General features: G+C 39.8%; 1 protein-coding gene across 1 annotated transcript in view; it reads right to left on the bottom strand.

Annotated features, from left to right (window-relative positions):
- The window catches only part of LOC118335591 (thrombospondin type-1 domain-containing protein 7A), a 146,876-nt gene that overhangs the window by 13,995 nt on the left and 115,100 nt on the right, over positions 1 to 17,781 (bottom strand). The window contains exons 19-25 of the mRNA XM_035671955.1: positions 16,991 to 17,124; positions 15,420 to 15,573; positions 13,797 to 13,938; positions 8,472 to 8,587; positions 7,760 to 7,877; positions 4,182 to 4,327; positions 2,185 to 2,359 (exon numbers count right to left, since the gene is read on the bottom strand). Coding sequence (XP_035527848.1) covers positions 2,185 to 2,359; positions 4,182 to 4,327; positions 7,760 to 7,877; positions 8,472 to 8,587; positions 13,797 to 13,938; positions 15,420 to 15,573; positions 16,991 to 17,124 — 985 coding nt within the window. The remainder of the gene's footprint in view (positions 1 to 2,184; positions 2,360 to 4,181; positions 4,328 to 7,759; positions 7,878 to 8,471; positions 8,588 to 13,796; positions 13,939 to 15,419; positions 15,574 to 16,990; positions 17,125 to 17,781) is intronic.

A 17,781-nucleotide genomic window follows, 5' to 3' on the forward strand; every position in this document is an offset into this window, starting at 1 on the left:
AATATTGCAAGTATGCCGCTCCACCTGCTTTCACACGATGTCATGCCTATAATAGACCCTGAAAACACTTCTTCAATCTGTTCTCCTCTTAATCAGCACCTCCATTCATATGTGAGGTAAATAAATGCATAAAATCTATTGTCATTTACAGCACAGTGGATTGTTATTCAGTGAGGTTGTAGCTCAGCTTGCCATATTCTCTTTTTTTATAAGCCCTTAGGGTTTGGTTATCTCGCCCACACAGATTATTGATTGCACCCATTTTTCCTGTTATTTTATCTCTGTCTGTATGTGTGTGTGTGTGTGTGTTTTAATCACTTTGCTTCTATGTTTCTTCACTGTACAAATGGAATAAATGGAATTGAAGGGGTTGCGGCTTTCATTTGGATTCGCCTCTTGGTCTATTTCACTGAAAGAGCAGGTGGTCAAAATAGTTTGTCCCCTCCACATAAAACAGAAAATAGTTCCTGACAGCAGTGCCTGTAGCTCAGCCAGACGCTTCAACAAACACAACTAACAGCATTCACGGCTGGGAGGCCCGTGAGGGATCATCTTTTTGACCAGTGCACTACTGTGTTACACTCCTCATGTGAGACTTCTCACTGTGAGGTGAAAAGAAGTGGCTGTCGACTTCTCAGCTCCTTCATGGTTAAGAAATGGGGACAGACATCAAGAAAACTGGGGGAAATTAAGTAAATATGAGACCCAAATCTGCATGCAGAGTAAAATAGAGACTTGGCGGAGCAGAGTACAAGGCTCTCTGAGATGCTACAGGCAATGAAATACAGTACCTACCACTAAATTAAACTTTCATAAAACTGCACAGTTATACAAAGCATCTGCCATAATGTAGTCCATTTATTCTGCCTTCAGGTAATCTCCTACCTCTGATTCTAGAGGTCATGAATGGATACTGAGTGCTATCGGTTAGAGATAATAAAATCTACCCTGTAACAAAAGTATTTTAAGTGTCTGCTTTGTGATATAAATCAAACTGCTGACAAGTGTTGACTGTGTTATGCATTGCAGAGGGACTTTTGTGTTCTGCTGGTTGAACCTGAGAGCTGAGGTGTAATGGATTATTTCACTTAGACATTTGCTTAGAGCTAAAAATCTGTCTGACGCTCAGATGTGCATGGCTCCACTGAACTCTGCGTGTCTGCCATCTCTACAGTAATGATGGTGAGTACAATCTTTTATTAACCTCTACACTAGGGTTGAAAGATTAATTGATGCGAAATCGAAAAACAAAGCCGTACAGGAGTCAGAGAGTCGTCTACTTTGAGGCTGGATCACAGATTCAATAACTACTAGCGTTAGCAGCTAATGCTACGTCTAATGGACCACTAACTCCTCAGTTCCTGAGGCCATGTGCTGTTTTATTCACAGGGACATGTGCCCAAACAGGGTCATTTAAAAAAAAAAAAATGAATTCAGACGGATGACTGACCCAGAAACAATATCCAATCAGCAGCATTTCAGTGAAAAATCCCCCCTCCTTTATAGACTGACTACATGCATCACTGTCTTTGTTTACTACTGTTTGTTTGGCAGAAGATAAACTTTTTGGGGACATTTCTAACTCAGTATTTGAAATGAAGAATGTGGAAATAATTGGTTTACTTTATTTAGAAAAGAAATAAATAAATAAAATCCTTGTGAATCACTGAATCATTGCAAATGCTATTTTTGTATTGGACTGTGCATCTACTAGGGCTGCACAATTAAATCAAAATTGCAATGCATGTACAATATTGTAATTGTTGCAGGTGAAATGTGTGACAAAACAGCATTATAATGAAGTAATCTTGTTCTCCAGATGTAAGAAAACATGTTTGTTTGGTTCAGAATCCAACAAATGTCACATTGTCTTGATTTTAATCGTCTTTTTTAGTGAAAATGAAAATTGTGACGCAAAAATTATCACTAATCATAAATCACATCTGTCCAAATAATCACAATATGATTTTATTACCATATAATGCAGCCCTAGTATCTTAGATACAGATTGTGTCACCTGAGAGGAAGAGATACACGTCCCTGCTGTAGACATATTTGCCAAACCTATGACAATGACATACAGGCAACACCCTTACTATGTTAATATATTTCAACTCAATCCTGTGTTAGAACATGACTTTGTAAGGTTACTCATGCAGCACAGAAAGCTCACAGCATTATTACCTGGGCAGGGAAGGGTACAGGCCTCTTTCAGTCTGATCTGTTTGTCTCCGTCGACGGCCAGCTCCAGGCTGCTGCACAGCTCCTCGTCCACCAAGCTGCCTTCGCCGTCGCTGGAGCCGTCCGACACGAAGCAGGACAGGTTTCTGTAGCGAATGCCGTGTCCACACACCACACTCTGATGGGACAGGAACACCACGGAAGAAGAAGAAGGAGGATGATGAGTTACCACAGTGGGGTCACTTGGTGACAGCTTAATACTGGTAATCTATAGTTATGGCTGGAAATCAGCTATTTTAATTGATACCTTAAAGTCATATATAAGGTGCCAAAAATGAAACTGTTGAATTTGCTGCAGTAATAAAAAGATGACTTTCATCTCCAAATTATATTAGAGTGGTTTTAAAAGTATATATTTATGTTAATGTCTTCTGCTTTTTTACAAAGTGCATATAAAAATCAACTGTATAAAATATTAATGACACTTTAAAGCTCTTTAAAAGGTGCAATATATGACTGATGTTCATCCAGAGATTCAATGAAGGTAAAAGCCACTATCCCTTATTGATTTCCATTATAGAATCAATACCAATCACCGTGGATGAGAGGTAGATAAAGAGTTTTAAGCTTAATCAGGAGAATGTTGCTGATATTCTGCAAATTCACTGTAATTAAACTTTTCTAATTAATTAACTGACGGACAGAAAGCTCTCTGAACAGACAGGAGTTTTAGGTTTCTTACACGTGTAATTAAAATCTGCACAAAGACGCTCATTATTTTTCCTGTCTCCAAACACTCTTCTTGGCACAGTTTCATTCAGTTCGTCAACAAAAAACGCTGCCATCTCTTTTGTGGACATTAATCACTGCTAAAGATACCTCAATAGTTTGTGTTCTAATGCGTAAAAAGGCTGTTTTTTCTGCTGCACTGGCTAACTTAAGCAAGTCGTCATCAGACTCTATTTTTCCTTTTAAACATAAATCAAATAAATGCTTATGCTGAAATTAAATTATTATGTCTTGTTGTTATAAAGTCTAATATTTGACACTTTTAGGACTTAGTTAAAGACTTTTGCACTTCTGCAATAGTCATTGTATATGTATATGTTTAGTGTATTTATATTCTGCAATAACCTCTCTGTGTAGTTTTTATTAGTTAGTGGCGGAGTCTGGTATGCCTGCACATGCACAAGGTATTCACAAGAAAACGATGCATGCATGTAATCCAGTGTTAATGTTTCTAATTTTATCTGATTCCACCATCACTGTTTACTGTTCACTGTCCTTCACCTGTATCAAAGTTTAAGAATAAAAGACCTGCAGATATCCTGTATTAATAACTCAATAACAAGAAGAGAAGTGGTTAAGTAGTGTGTTACAGTGCATCTTGGGTAACGGCTGAATTCAGTAAACGCAGCGAGAAAATGTTGTCTCTCTATAAAAACTCTCTCTATAAAACAGACGAGGAGGTCTGAATTATTGGACACTTGATAGAGTTAATTGAGGGGAACAAATGACTTAAATTAATGATGAGAGGTGACATGTCTCCCTCTCTTCCAATAAAACTAAACCCATATTGGGAAAGTTTTGTTTTATTTGATAAAGCGATGAAGCAGACGACTTTAATAATCTGACCTGACGGCATACAACGCAAAATGAAGTGTAAAAGCTGCCAATTTTCTTGGCGAAGGTATCGGTTTACAGTAATGTATCAGCATTAAAAATGCATTAGATAGATTTTTACTGTCCATCTCACAAAATAACTGCATGAGCAGGGATTTGATGTGGTTTTTCATCAATACTAAAGACTCCATTATTTTCCGCCATGTGCTGAGATTTCTGTCTTCCAAAATCCACTTTTTGGCTCAAACTTGTGTATTGATCTCAGCTGAGCAAGGGACCTGTCAAAACTGTATTTCTTGTAGCTGACAGAGGTCGATACAATCATTAATAATAAATGCTCCCGGATTATGGTATAATGTTATGATTTATTGACGTACTTCCACCCGACACTCGGACCAGGGGCTGTACTGCCAGCGGTAGCAGGGTCGGACAGGGCATGGCTTCCACTGCTCCATCTGAGAAGGGCAGGGCCGGCCATCGCCCTGAGAGGCCTGAACCACCGACCGCCGGCGCCACATCTTACCTGGAGAAAACACAGAGGAAGTGACATCATCAGTGTATTATTTAATTTCACCTTTAAATTTCATTTAAAAGGGTTAGGATTCTTCTCACACAATATACCAAGGATTTGTATTACCGTGGTTGCACTGCAGAATTGTTTGTAAATTACTTTATTGAATAAAATAATTGTAATTTATTAAGTAGTACTCAAGCTAGAAAAACAACAACAACAATAACAGGTAATTTCTGACAAATTTTCAGTCCCAGTTTTGAAACTTGTCTTGTGTTTTACCAGCATGTTAGAAGATAAATGTTCTGCCTTCAGTGGTTTTGATTTCTTTCTGACATAACATGCATACAGAGTGTCAAATGGCTGTGTTTTCTGCACAATAAACTAAATGCAAACAGATTTGGCACATGCAGTGGCCAGTGCGGTTTACCACACAGCAGCCAACCATCCTCTCTGTAAACAGCTTGTTTTGAAAGCATTAAATTAATCTCACTGTGCAACAGCACTTTACTTAACAGAGCAGGGTTTTCTAAATAGCTTGAAATATTGCACTTTTTTTTCTGCCATCTTGATTAGTTCTCGGTCCACTTGAGTAAAATGGCTTTTCGTCCACATCAATCAGCAAACTCTTTTTAAATAAATCCAATATATTACAGCAGCTAACACCTCAGAGACCGTTTGATTTCAGTGCAGAATTTATGCAATGAATTGGCGAGAAAACTCAGCACAGAAACTCTACAAACACTCACACATTTTAAAATGCAACCTTCCTGTCTACCTGTTTTAAACCACCCACTCTCAACTCTCCAACCCTTCATTTGTTGCACATCCCACTTTCATTTTCGCACTGCCTAGCCAGCAATCTGCTCACCTCAGAATACACCTTTGCCAACCTACGACACCTTTCAACACATAAAACACAAATCAGGCTTCCCACACACTCACACAAACTGTACAACCTCATATCCTATTCCAACAAGAGAACATCCCACACACATACACGCACAAAAACACATCAAATAAGGTCCCCTCGTGCTCCTTTAGCCTTTCTTAAACTTTTATCTTATTCCTTGTGATTTAGCAACTATCGCTGTAGCACCTCTTCTTCAAAGCGCTCCCCTCAGCCCCGAGGAGCAGGAAGATGTAATGGCACAGAATCAATTGTGTGAACCGCCGGAACAATAACCATGCAACAGGAGGACAAATTTTCGCCAGCCATTTGGGAAGACTGTAACGTTTCTTAAATAAACACTTCCTCTATTTTGCTTCTGTGAGTTTTTCTGGCCAAATGCCTCCAAGGGGAGCAGGAAGTGTCTGATATAGGACTTTTTTAGTCATCCAAGTACGTCTTGCTGAGCATGCATGTTTTTGCTCAGCCACACCATGCTTTAGTACAGAAATCTTTCCAACCAACCTGGGACAAATGGTACTGTATGTGAAAATGCTTGTCAAAGCTTTATGTATGCAGGCTCCTCCAGACCAGATGTGTTTTTTACTTGCATATTCCTACTTCACATTCATATATGTATACATTTACAACTTGGGGCTGCCAAGTACAACAGCAGTCCTCTAGTGCTGGTGACTGGGCATCATAAACTCTGCCTGTATTTGATTCTTTCACGTTACAATCAGCCCCGGGAGCGTCAACAAAAAGTCACACCTGTTTTTCAGGTCTCTAATGCAGAAAAATGACTGATGTTGACATGACACACAGACATGCTATACAATATAATTATATGTTTAAAGATGGAGTCAGGAATTAAAGTCACAACCGTTCTGTTAGCAAACGAAGTGATCAGGGCTTCCCGAGCTACAGCAGCTCTCACCCAAAAGAATAATTAGATGAGAATATCAGCTGGATCATCATGATAATAGACCTCAGGTCTGCCTCTTCACATTATCACACTGTTATTATCACCTACTTGAAGACACTGTTAAGTTTATTTCAAGTACACCCGGGGTAGATGTGACCCTGATTTCACTTGTTTTTTGTTCATGTGCATTAAATGGAGGTGACATCATGTCAACCAAATTGCAGATGTGTCTGCCTTCAGGCTACTGCATGTTAAATGTTTCAAGCCCCAAGATACAGTTCTCCCTTCATTTTTGCATTTTTTTTTTTAATGTAGCTTTAACCGAAGAAGTGTTTGACTTCTAGTAGCTTTGTTTTATTTATGAGTGATGCATGCACACGGGGAAACATGCCAACAGAAACTTAAACTTGTATTCAAACAATACAGATTTTAAAAAATGGCAAATGGTTTATGTGGAAGGAAATTAATTCAACATGACTTTTTATTCAAACCCAAGACTTTTTTTTTATGGCTGCACCATTCCACCAAATGGAAATATTCTTGATGTCTTCCAATCACACTTCTCAACAATTAACTGAAATGTCAAGTGCAATGTTTGGCTGCACAGCACTAGAAACACCTGCAGATGAGTGAGGTTTAAGAGGCTAACTCCATTTGAGCTGAATCACTGTGAGTTGGTGCAAATTCAAGAGCTTGATGTGTTTGGCTATTTGCCATCAAGATTGCCAAACTCAGCCTGGCTAATTCAGCATAATTTTTTATACCACGTCTTCAAAAACATTTTAGTCAGGACTCCTTTTGTCAAAAGAACCTTTATTTCCAAATGCAGAATGTTATATTTGGCGGCATGGCTCTTTTCTGGGACCTCCCTGCCCTTCCGTGTGCATACATGGAAAGCTTAAGACAAGGAGAGCAGTAGCAAAGACACCCCAGGGTACAGAACAGAGCAAGCATCACTGGCAACAGAAATTACATTGATTAAATCAGATACAGCATAAAAGGAGGAGCTGGGGTGGAGGTGGGTTGCAAAATGGCTTCCAGAGGAAGCAGCAAAGGTAGGCAGGCTAAAGCAGCTTAAATAAAGCACCCTGAATGACATTTGCTAGTTGGATGCTTGAATCAGCTGAGCAATCAGCTGATGTGTGTTTATGATTAACTGCGATCAGCTGACTTTGTGGCCTGACTGAACTAACGCTGTGATTAATTTATAGATGAGCTTTAATGTAATGTTTGTTTTTTATTTTTTAATTACATTGCTTACTCTGGTCTTTGCTTTACTGTGATTTTATATAATTATTGCATGTGAAAAGTGTATCTGATCGTTTTATTTGTATAGCGCCAATTCATAACAGAAGTTTATCTCAGGACCTTTCAAAATAGAGCAGGTCTAGACCGAACTCCTTTTAACTTATATATACTTATACTTAATGGACGATGAAGAGGTGACAGAGTTTAAAGGTGTCTTGTTAGTAAAAGGTCACATATTTTTATTGTGGCAGCCAGTAAGTTCTGTCAGTTATTTGGCCACACTGGAAATTGCTCAAGAAAAAAATGTCAGCTAAATGTCAACAACAACAATTTTTGTTCATCAGACTGTTGAGCAAAATGTCTCGTCTATTATGAATCTTACCATCTAGTCCACATGTCTGTGAACACTCTGACCAGGCCGACCACTCCGACAGCTGACAGTTGACAGGACACTCGACCACACAGGAGATGTTCATCTGCCACTTCTTCTCCAAATTCAACTGTGGCACATATAGGAAATGAAAGGAAGTAATTCATGACACATCATCAAATCATCCACAGCACAAGCGAACAGTCACAACACAGCCAACTCAATCTGTTTGGGCCAGACAGCAGCTTGACCTCTCAGCACTACAATTCCCAGAAGTCTTTGTTCTGGCAGGGGACAGACTGTGCAGGGCAGCATCAGGCCAGTGGAGTTGGAACATCGAGGCTGCTGTGAAAGCCATTCTGACACAATGTGTTTTTGTGAATGAGCCAGATGATGAAGTGGGCCAAGGGTTAAATAGCTGTGGGGATGGCTCAGCCACAGCCCGCCGGCTACAATAACAGGGAGCCGAGACACATTATGAATGAATAAAACGCTCAGCCTGAAGCAACGACAACAATCTCTGCATGGGAATACTAGTGAATATTTCATGTTGCTGTGGGCCTAATAGTACTGGAAGGGTACGATAATATATTGTAATGAGTAATGTGATTAAGTCATTAAGAAAAATGAGTCTGTCAAAGAAAGAAAGTATAAACCAAATTACCCAAAAAACAAAACAGGAAGTGTAAAAGGAGACACTAGAGGAAATTTTGCTCAGTCTTACCTCCTCACAGAATTTTATATCGACAGATTTGCCGTCGCTGCGAACACAGTCGAGCATCCGAGTCTTGATGCCGCTCCCACACACAGCGTTAGGACTCAGCTGACATGTACTCCAGTCTGAGGAGAAACAGAGCATTTTCACATTTATATTGTTGGCTGGTAATGTTCATAAAACAGGCAAGTTCAGAGTGCTTAAAAGAGCAAAAATTTGAACACAGCGCGGTCTGCAAAGGCAAAAAAGGAGCATGTCCGTTCTGGGCTACTGTAGCAACACGGCGGGTCAACATAGCGGCCTCCATGGAAGAGGACCTGCTCCCTCTGTAGATAAAAACAGCTCAATCTTTTCAGGTTATTATACACTAATGAAAACAAACCTATGAATATTGTGTTTCACTTCTGCCAATAGATCCTCCTTAATGTTACACACTGGACCTTTAAAAAAATAAATAACATCGCAGAAACCTGTTGGTGCCATCCTGAAATACCAGCAATGCAGGCCACATAATGATGCTCAGTACAACCATATTCTTCTAGCCACTGAGAATCATTAAGTCGACTCTGCTGCACTTCCTGTATTTGTTTCTTTCACACTGCAAGCGGCCCTGGAACTGTCAACAGTCACATGGATAAATACATGTGACTGTACTTCGAAATTTATATTTTCTTGGCTGGACTCTAATGTAGAAAAGTCTTACTGCTGGCAAATGGTATGCTAAAACCATGTGCTTTCTGAGCTGCATCAGCTCTCACCCAGAGAATAATGAGTAATACAACATAAAAGGTACAGTGGATAATAGCTGAAAATTAAAAAAAAGAAACCCTGTATCAACACTAGATAAGATTTCTCTGAACTTTGTAAGTGCCGAAAAAGCTCATTCTCCCACAATGTTACCATCATAGCTCTTTAAATCCTGGGGGACAAGTTCAAGTCAAATCAAATAATTTGAGACATATTTCAAGTCAAGCCTGAATTCCTTAAAGGCAAAACCAAGTCAAGTTAGAAGTCCTCATAAGCTAAATCCATGCCAAGCTGTCTCTCATGTGTGAATGCTTTAAATGACACATCAGTTGAACATTTTTCTGTAAATTGTGTTTTTTACAGGATTGAGACCGTGTTATTTCAAGTGTCAGAATGCAAGTGTCTGGCCGATTCTGCCTGCACGGCTCCATTTATTTTTCATTTTTCTATTTCAAGTTTCAAAACAAGTCTTTAGGGGGACAGTCAAATCCAAGAAAAGTTATAATTTAATTCTTAAACCTGCATTAATGGATTTTTTGACCACTTTGGGGCAACACAAAAAAGCAAACGCTGACATATTACCCCCTATTAAAAGGACCAGTGTGTAAGATTTAGTGGCATCTAGCAGTCAAGATTGCAACTAACTGAAAACTGCATATACGAGCTGAGATTATTATTGGGTTTTTTGACATGACATGGAAAAAAGAACGGGATGTGCAATGTGTAGGAGAAACTTTGGTGGCCACGAAACTCTCGCCCTTTCTACAGCCAGGGTTTGTCCATTCTGGGCTACTGTAGAAACATGGTGGTTCAACATGAAAGGTGACCTGCGGCGTCTGTAGATAAAAACAGCTCATTCTAATGTGACGAAAACACAACAATTTCTATATTCAGGTGATTGTAGACAAAACATAACTATAAATATTAAATTTCTGCCTCCTAAATGTTACACACTACTTTAAGGTTGATATGTTAAACTTGTTAGCACTTTATTTACACATCCAGCAGACATGGAGCAACATTAGGCATTCATTTTGAAGTTGTTTGTTTCCACCTGATGAATCCAAGTCCCATGTTTACTCTCCTTTTAGCTCTATTCTGCTCTCCAACAACTCCTGAGGCAAATATCCAGCTCAATTAGCTGCTAAATGCTCCACTATGTTCACCAGCTAGTCGTTAACTTTGTCCGCCTGCTGTTTGATGCTGGGCAGGTAGCCTGTAGTGGGTTTAGCAGAGCTTTTCCGCTGATAGCAGCCACCTTATGTGTCTGGAAACTACAAACCAAAACAAACAGCTGAAAGACGCTGAAAGGCTCCATAGAGCCATGGGGAACTACAAAGTTTACTGAGCGACACATAGCCATTTAATTCACTGTTAATACACAAATGTCTAAAGTGTACAATTCTGGCCAACTTTACATGCACTTGCAAAGGACAAAATAAAATAATGTAATAAATCATGTTTTATAATTTTCACAGCTGATACAGAAATGCAGATACATGAATATGGGTGAGACATATAGTTGTACAAGATGAGCTACAAAGATGGTTGATGATATTTATATCTATTAGATGTGGCCGTTTAACCCCAGAACTATCATCCCTCCTCCAATTACATTTTACAGCAGAATATGACCATCACAGGATGACTGCTAACCTGCCAGCTTATAGAGCAGACAACTTTACCAAATACAGCAAATATTTACCAGTGTTCAGCAGGCTGATTGATTTTACCACCCTGGGTACAAGTAGAGTTGGAAGGCAGGTGAGAGGAAGTCATGACTTAGACAGGACGGAGGATAGAAAAGGAGAAGAGCAAGTATTCAAGTCACAAAAAACAGCATTTCACTAGTGTTCTGCTTTTGTAGTTGGATGTATTTTCAGTTGAAGCAGGATGATGTGGCGGGACAAAACACAAGGAAATGCTGTTCAAAAGTGTTCAAATGCATCAGCTGTCACAAATTCTTTACACTTCAGAATGAATAAATCCCAGACAGAGAGAAACAACCGTGGTGTGTCTAAGCGTTTTAAGGGTGAACACACAGAAATGCACTGTCGTACCATGTCGCTTCATGTTGCTTTAAAATATGTTTAGCTTAAAGTTTAATATGCTGACGTACAGTGCATCCCAGGATGCAAAAGAAGTAGCAATTTTATATAAAATATCAATTAATTTTTGATACGGTGTATTGACACAGTGAAACACTATCAAATTAATTACCAGTTACGTTGCTGACAAAGTAAAATGTTCATGCCTTCACTGCACTGTATCTGATAGATCTTTGAGGAAGGACGTGCTGTGCATACAAATGAACCACTATGGGCTCCCAGATGACTCAGCAGAATGGCTAGCATGCCTTGTGCATGCCATACTGTAGGTATGACTGCAGCTCATTACCTTTGTTGTATGAAACACTGCCAGTCCTCCCTTTAAGCCACAACACAACAAGTAACACTGAAATGTGTGGTTTTTTCGTTGTGTATTTGCAGTCAGACCGTAAATAGCTTCTGGCTGGTGAAGATCACTGTCGATAATAGATGATTACTTTGTCAGCAAAGAGGTCATTGAAGGTTTATAACAGCTCACTTAAATCCAATAAATCTGGCTGCCATCAGTATCCTTTTATGACAGCATCATAAGCGAGCTGTGTGGCCGGGTGGTCAGATTTGAGTTAAATAACCAGGATTTAAAAGCAACATCAATACAAGTTTTCCCCAATAAACCTCACCAGAAATATCCAGAGCCGCAAGAGGCTGAACCTGGCCCCCCTCCGACAAAAAATGATTTCTGTGAAGTGGAGAGACAACATTTTATTCCAGACTTAGGGTGCCAATGCCTTTAAAACCACAGTGCGCATGCTGTTGTTAAAAAACACTCTGCAACAACAGGGAGGCTGAGGTATCACTCATGAAGTGTGCCATCCGCTGACAAAGATGAGTGGCTGTTTTTAGCTGCAGTGAGCTCGTTTGCAAGCTCAACTCAGGGAATTGTGTCTCCTTCTGCCGAGGAGCTTTGTGGCACTCTGGGGACTGAAAATAGGGAGATTGCAACAAGAAAGACCGACAGTAAGAGACTGTGAGAGAGACGGAAAGAAAAGGAGTAAAACTGAAGGAAGGGAGAAGCTTGGATGGTCTCAACACATCAACAAAGACAAAAAAAAAGAAAAAGAGTGCTTTACCCAATAATAATCTCAGCTCGTATATTATGTACATATACCCTGGGATGCCTGTATGCCACTGTGAACCCAGCAGTGAGGATTATATGTCACGTCTCCCGGTGTAACAACCAAAAGGAAGACAGAAAAGGAGGGTGGGCTGGTTGCGAATGTGGGGCAGCAACAAAGCAGGCAACACAACAAATGTAAATCAAATACAGGAAACGCTGACAATCTCTCATTTTATCATTTTCAATTAAATAGTTTATAACAGTTTCCAGAATGAAATGTGAAAGAGTAGCCTCTGTGACATGTGATATGGAGGTGTGATATCCTGCAGATTAGACAGGGGAGCTTGGGAAAGCCGCCAGCTCAAATCGCTGAGTAGTTTTGGAAATCTCTCTGTTTATAGACGGTATAATTAATATTTCTTTCATAACAATTTATCAAATAAAAGAGGTCGCTTTTAGTAATGAACCTACAGAGAATTATCACCTGAATCTGCAACTTCTCACAGCTTTATGGAGCTTTATAGTGAATTTAGGCTCATTGTTATGCTGTTCGACTGCAACTTTTCTTTTTTGGTTAACTCTCTCTGCTCTTATTATGTCGTTTTCGGCTCCAGCAGGCAGCTGCTTTTAGTGCAAAAGCTCTAGAAACCCACTGTACACTACCTGCTCAGCAACAAACAGCAGACAAAAACAGTTAGAGACTAGCTGGTGAACATAGTGGAGCATTTAGCAGCTAAAAAGTAAGATATTTGCCTCAGGAGTTGGTACAAACCAAAAACAGATCTAAAAGAGCGTGAATATTGGACTCCGAAAAAACAATAACGTTGCTCCTTCACTGCTGGAGCTGTAAATAAGCAACTGTTTACTGGCAAATTCACCCATGGTGGCCAACAGTCAGACATTTTACTTTACCAGGCTTTAATGGGTGCAGAGTGGAGCTCTGTAAAGAGACATGACATCATCATTATACAACACAAGTTTGACAAAACCATGAAAGGTTCAAATTATCTCACCCCAAGAAATAAAAGTAACAAAGCTGTTGAAAATAAAAAAAATAGATGAGTCAGTTATTGATTACTCCTCTTACTGTTAAAACAGATGAGGAGCTCATTCTGAAATGGAGGCTGTGCTGTTCAGAGACTTTTAAAAGCCCTCACTTCAAAGGCTGTTTTCATATTGGTGATTTGGTTAAAGTTGAGAAACATTCATCCTGACACACCCATGGCTGCGGCCCAAAAACCATCTGCTCCATCTAAAACACAAAGCACGTACGGTGCTGTCATTTTGAGGAGACACGCGTCTGCCTCAAACAAACTGCTTTCCCAACCTCAAAGAGAGGAAGGAATCAGCACAAACTCAGCTTAGTCGCTTCTGACCACTGTGACTTCATGATTATTTTACATTCCTCAACATTGCCTTTACCTGTGATATTGTAGAAGTAGTTGAAACAGTTGAGGTTCAGGCTGCAGGGCTCGTTGTCAGTTGTGTCTGGACACTGCCTCCCCACGCTGGGCGACCGGAGGGTATACGCCAACCGCACTCGACTGTTGGTTCTGGTACAGGGCTGAAACAGAGACTGCCCATTAAAACCTGGAACCCACACAAATGTTTGTAAAAATGTGTAAATGATAGCTCATATTGCAGAGAGTGATAAGAATCCATGAACAGGAGCAGGAACTAAGCCATAGAGCTCATGTTACACTGATGCCCATATCTACTAAACATTAAAAAGGCAATAACTGTGATAATATGCCCACTTTTTGGGCCGCAATTCATTAAGTTTTCTTACGTCAAGACATTCTCCCAGAGTCTGCATGCACCTGGAGGAATATTTTATCATTGTACTTCTAAAGTAAGTGAACAAAATAATTTCCCTCCTCTCTCTCTTGGCATTCCCAGAACATGGATTTCGAGTTTTTTCCAGCAGGAAACGACAGACCGCTAAAGCAGATATTCTGCTGGAATGGTAAACCACCAGATTCTACACAGTCATTGCTTGTGAAGAAGAGAGTTGGGGGAGAAAATGACAGCCTTTTGAATAACTCCATCGCCGGCTCGATGAATAAAACATGCGATAGGCTCCCGCTGGTGCCACTGCAGACTCCAATTCGAGATTGGAATTGTGGGAAGTTGGTGTGTCAAGCACTTTGGGAGAGAATGGGGTGTGATTAACAATGGCCGAGGTGCTGCTGTGAGAACAGCAGGTGAAACCAGAGCAGTTAAAATGGCTTTTTACCCCGAATCGGAGGTGTCGGGGGGGAGGAGCTGAACAGGATGTTCTGACATCTTACATGTTTTTGCAAAAAGGGAGAACAAAGATTGCGTTCGGGCTGTAGCTTGTAGGTGCGTGCTTCGTTGCTGTGATGAAATCAGAGGTCAGTGTCTTGCAAAAAGTAATTTAGAAAGTCTTAATATTTTAAAGTGAGTCAGAAAAGGACTCACAGGTCATGATGTACAGGGAGATGAATTCTCATGTTTGACTAATTTTACAATCAACTTCAAGGCTGTAAGTGTTTATGAACCAAATTTGTGGTAGCTTTGAGTATCTTATAATTATTATAATAATAATAATAATAATTATTATATATATATATAATTATATATAATATATTTTTAGCCAGCTTTATATTTGCCACTACATCACTGCTGATGTAGAGAGCGTGTGTCAGAAAATGTAAATCTGGAAACCTGCTCAGGAGTTCTGAGTCTTTATCATAAATCATCTTCCTTCCCTGCTGAATGCACAGTGGGTACAGTGTAATATAGGTGATATATAAGCCATTTTTCTCCTGCTTCCCAGTTCATACATCTCTTTTATTCCTCCTTGGTGGACGAGAAATAACCTGTTGACAAAGATTCATACACTGCTCACAATAATACAGTGCAGCTACGCTTTGAATTCCTTGAGCCTTAGAGAAAATATTTCTGACAAGAAAAAGATATCAAGATAAATCTCAGTGGGCTTTCGCAGAAATCTGACGTTCCCATATCTACTCTGTACCAGACAGCTGAGCTGCTGCTTTCTGATCTGGGTTCAACTCTCACCAGGCTACAGCGGCTCCAGGGGCCCCAGTCATTGAGGACACAGTCTTCGGGGCAGGGCAGCCGGCTCTCCCTGGCCCCCAGAGGCATCTCCTCCGGGTCACATAGGTAGTCCTCCACAGACTCTGACGGCCCGTCTATCGTGTTGAGCATGCACCTGTGGGATTGATAGAGAAACACTGAATTTTGACCTTATTTTAGCAACGCTGATGTTCAAAAGAGCACAACAAAGGAGTCAGGGTTGACAGGTACATAGAGTACTTGATGACCTATGTGTTTCTCAAGCAGTGGGGTGTGTTCTTCAGGGTAACAGATGTCAGTTTCATGAAAAACAAAAAAAAAAACCCAAAACATCTGTTAGATTTGGTCAAAGCAACACACACTCCACTGGCACAGCAGTATGATGAACATGGACTGGCTGAATTAAATACCTCAAAGTATGTTTCACACTTTTTCACTTCGATACAATACAAAAAGCTGTTATTTTGACGCATGTGTTTTTTTTTAACTGAATCCTGGCTTTCCTCAACTGTCGCTGCCACATTTTTAGAGTTTTTTACTCCAAATTACAGCTTTTTATGCTGCAGCAGACAAGATAAAGAGGAGGTGAGACTGCTTCTGTGTTCACTGATAATTTCACCTACTCCAAGAGTAGAAACTTAGCTGAGGTAGTTTTTAATTATTGTGATTGTGCATCAGCCACCTAAGCACTGAACCACCAACAATCATGAACAGGCATTACACATAAGGGTTATGGGTGTTGATATTTTGTCTACCAATGATGTCCCTGCGTTTTATTATTTGTATGTGTGCGTGTGTGTTTTTAATCCACAGGACCACTATGTTTGGTTCTGTTTGCCTCAGGAACCATCTAATTACAGTCATATGAGTCTAATATAGTCTAATTACAGTGTATGTCTTGGCATGTGCAAAGAATAAATCCAAATAAAGAGTTCCACCCGAATAGATTTGGCAGCGTGTTCGTTGTTGACTGTCAGCTAAACCATGTTGTACAGCTTCGCCCAGCCAATACAGGATCCTTTGCATGGCTTGTTTCCCCATAAAAAGCCCAACTTTACACAAGGTAGTCATATTAATGAAATAAGGATTACAAATTAGTGTGTCAGCTTTATTAGAGGTCTGACAGCTTGCAACTGCTTTAGACCAACACATTATTTTTTCTGATACATTAATTAATAATATAATAATGACTACAAAAGCCCTTAGTAATGCCTTCAAATTGCTTGGTTTGACTGGTTTAGAATCCAAAATCCAAACCAAAATTCAATTTAAAATATAACAATGAAAGCAGCACATTTTAGCATTTGCCAATAAATTAAGAAATTGAGTATCACATTGTTTGTTTTCAATTCAATGTTATTTGTATAGCACCAATTCAAGTTATCTCACAATACTCTTAAAATAGAGCAGCTCTACACCGTAGTCTTTATAACATTGTTGACTAATGGGTTCATTATTTCAGCACTAATATACACTACATTTAACAGTTTCTATTCATGCATATAAACCATATAAACATGGACACATAGTAGGACAGACAGCTTAATACATACCTCACTTTCCTGGTCTGCACGCCTTCGCCGCAGTTCTCTTTCAAGTCCACGTTGCTGACTTTCCACACACTCCACGGCTCGGCCACCCACACATACTGATTACAATCACTCCGACATGGCACCACCTCATACACCTGAGGACAGAATAACCTTATTTATGTGCTTAGCATTTTTTAAAGTAGATACAGCCGCAAGAGAAACCTCAATGGGTTGGCCCAACTAATAATCAAAATCATCATGGTCATGGATAAAATAAAAATGTGGCCTCTACAGTTTGTATTTTTATAAATGTTTCGTCTTAGCCATGGAAGTTTGTCAGAGAAGTTTTTGCCTAATACGCAGTGATTCTTTGGCTCAGCTTTCTGAGGTTTAACTCAGCCAACGAGATTATTTCTGCCCCCAGAGCAGCTCTGCCTCTGGGAAATGTCTGTATAAATAAAACTCCAATCTGATAGTAAGTTGTTTACTTACAGTGAGGGTACTGTGACTGTGTTCATCTATCTGTCAGTGACCCACTGACATTAGTGACACATAACATCTGCGAATACATTACAAACAGCTGAGGAAAGCAGCTCTTACCTGAGCCTGTAGCAGTGAGTCATATCCAGTGAGCATTGGGGTGGATTAAAAGGAGACAGATGGATTAATGAGCACATGCCAACTGTTCATATAGTGCAGAACCTATGATTAATGCAGCATTTGAGGGGACATAATCAGAAAAGCCTCTGGCATAAATACCTGGGTGAACTTAGAAGATACACACACTTACACACTTACACTTACACTTACAC

The sequence above is a fragment of the Morone saxatilis genome, unplaced genomic scaffold, assembly GCF_004916995.1.
Source record: "Morone saxatilis isolate NCDOM2014 unplaced genomic scaffold, NCSU_SB_2.0 Contig24, whole genome shotgun sequence".
Classification (NCBI taxonomy): domain Eukaryota; kingdom Metazoa; phylum Chordata; class Actinopteri; family Moronidae; genus Morone; species Morone saxatilis.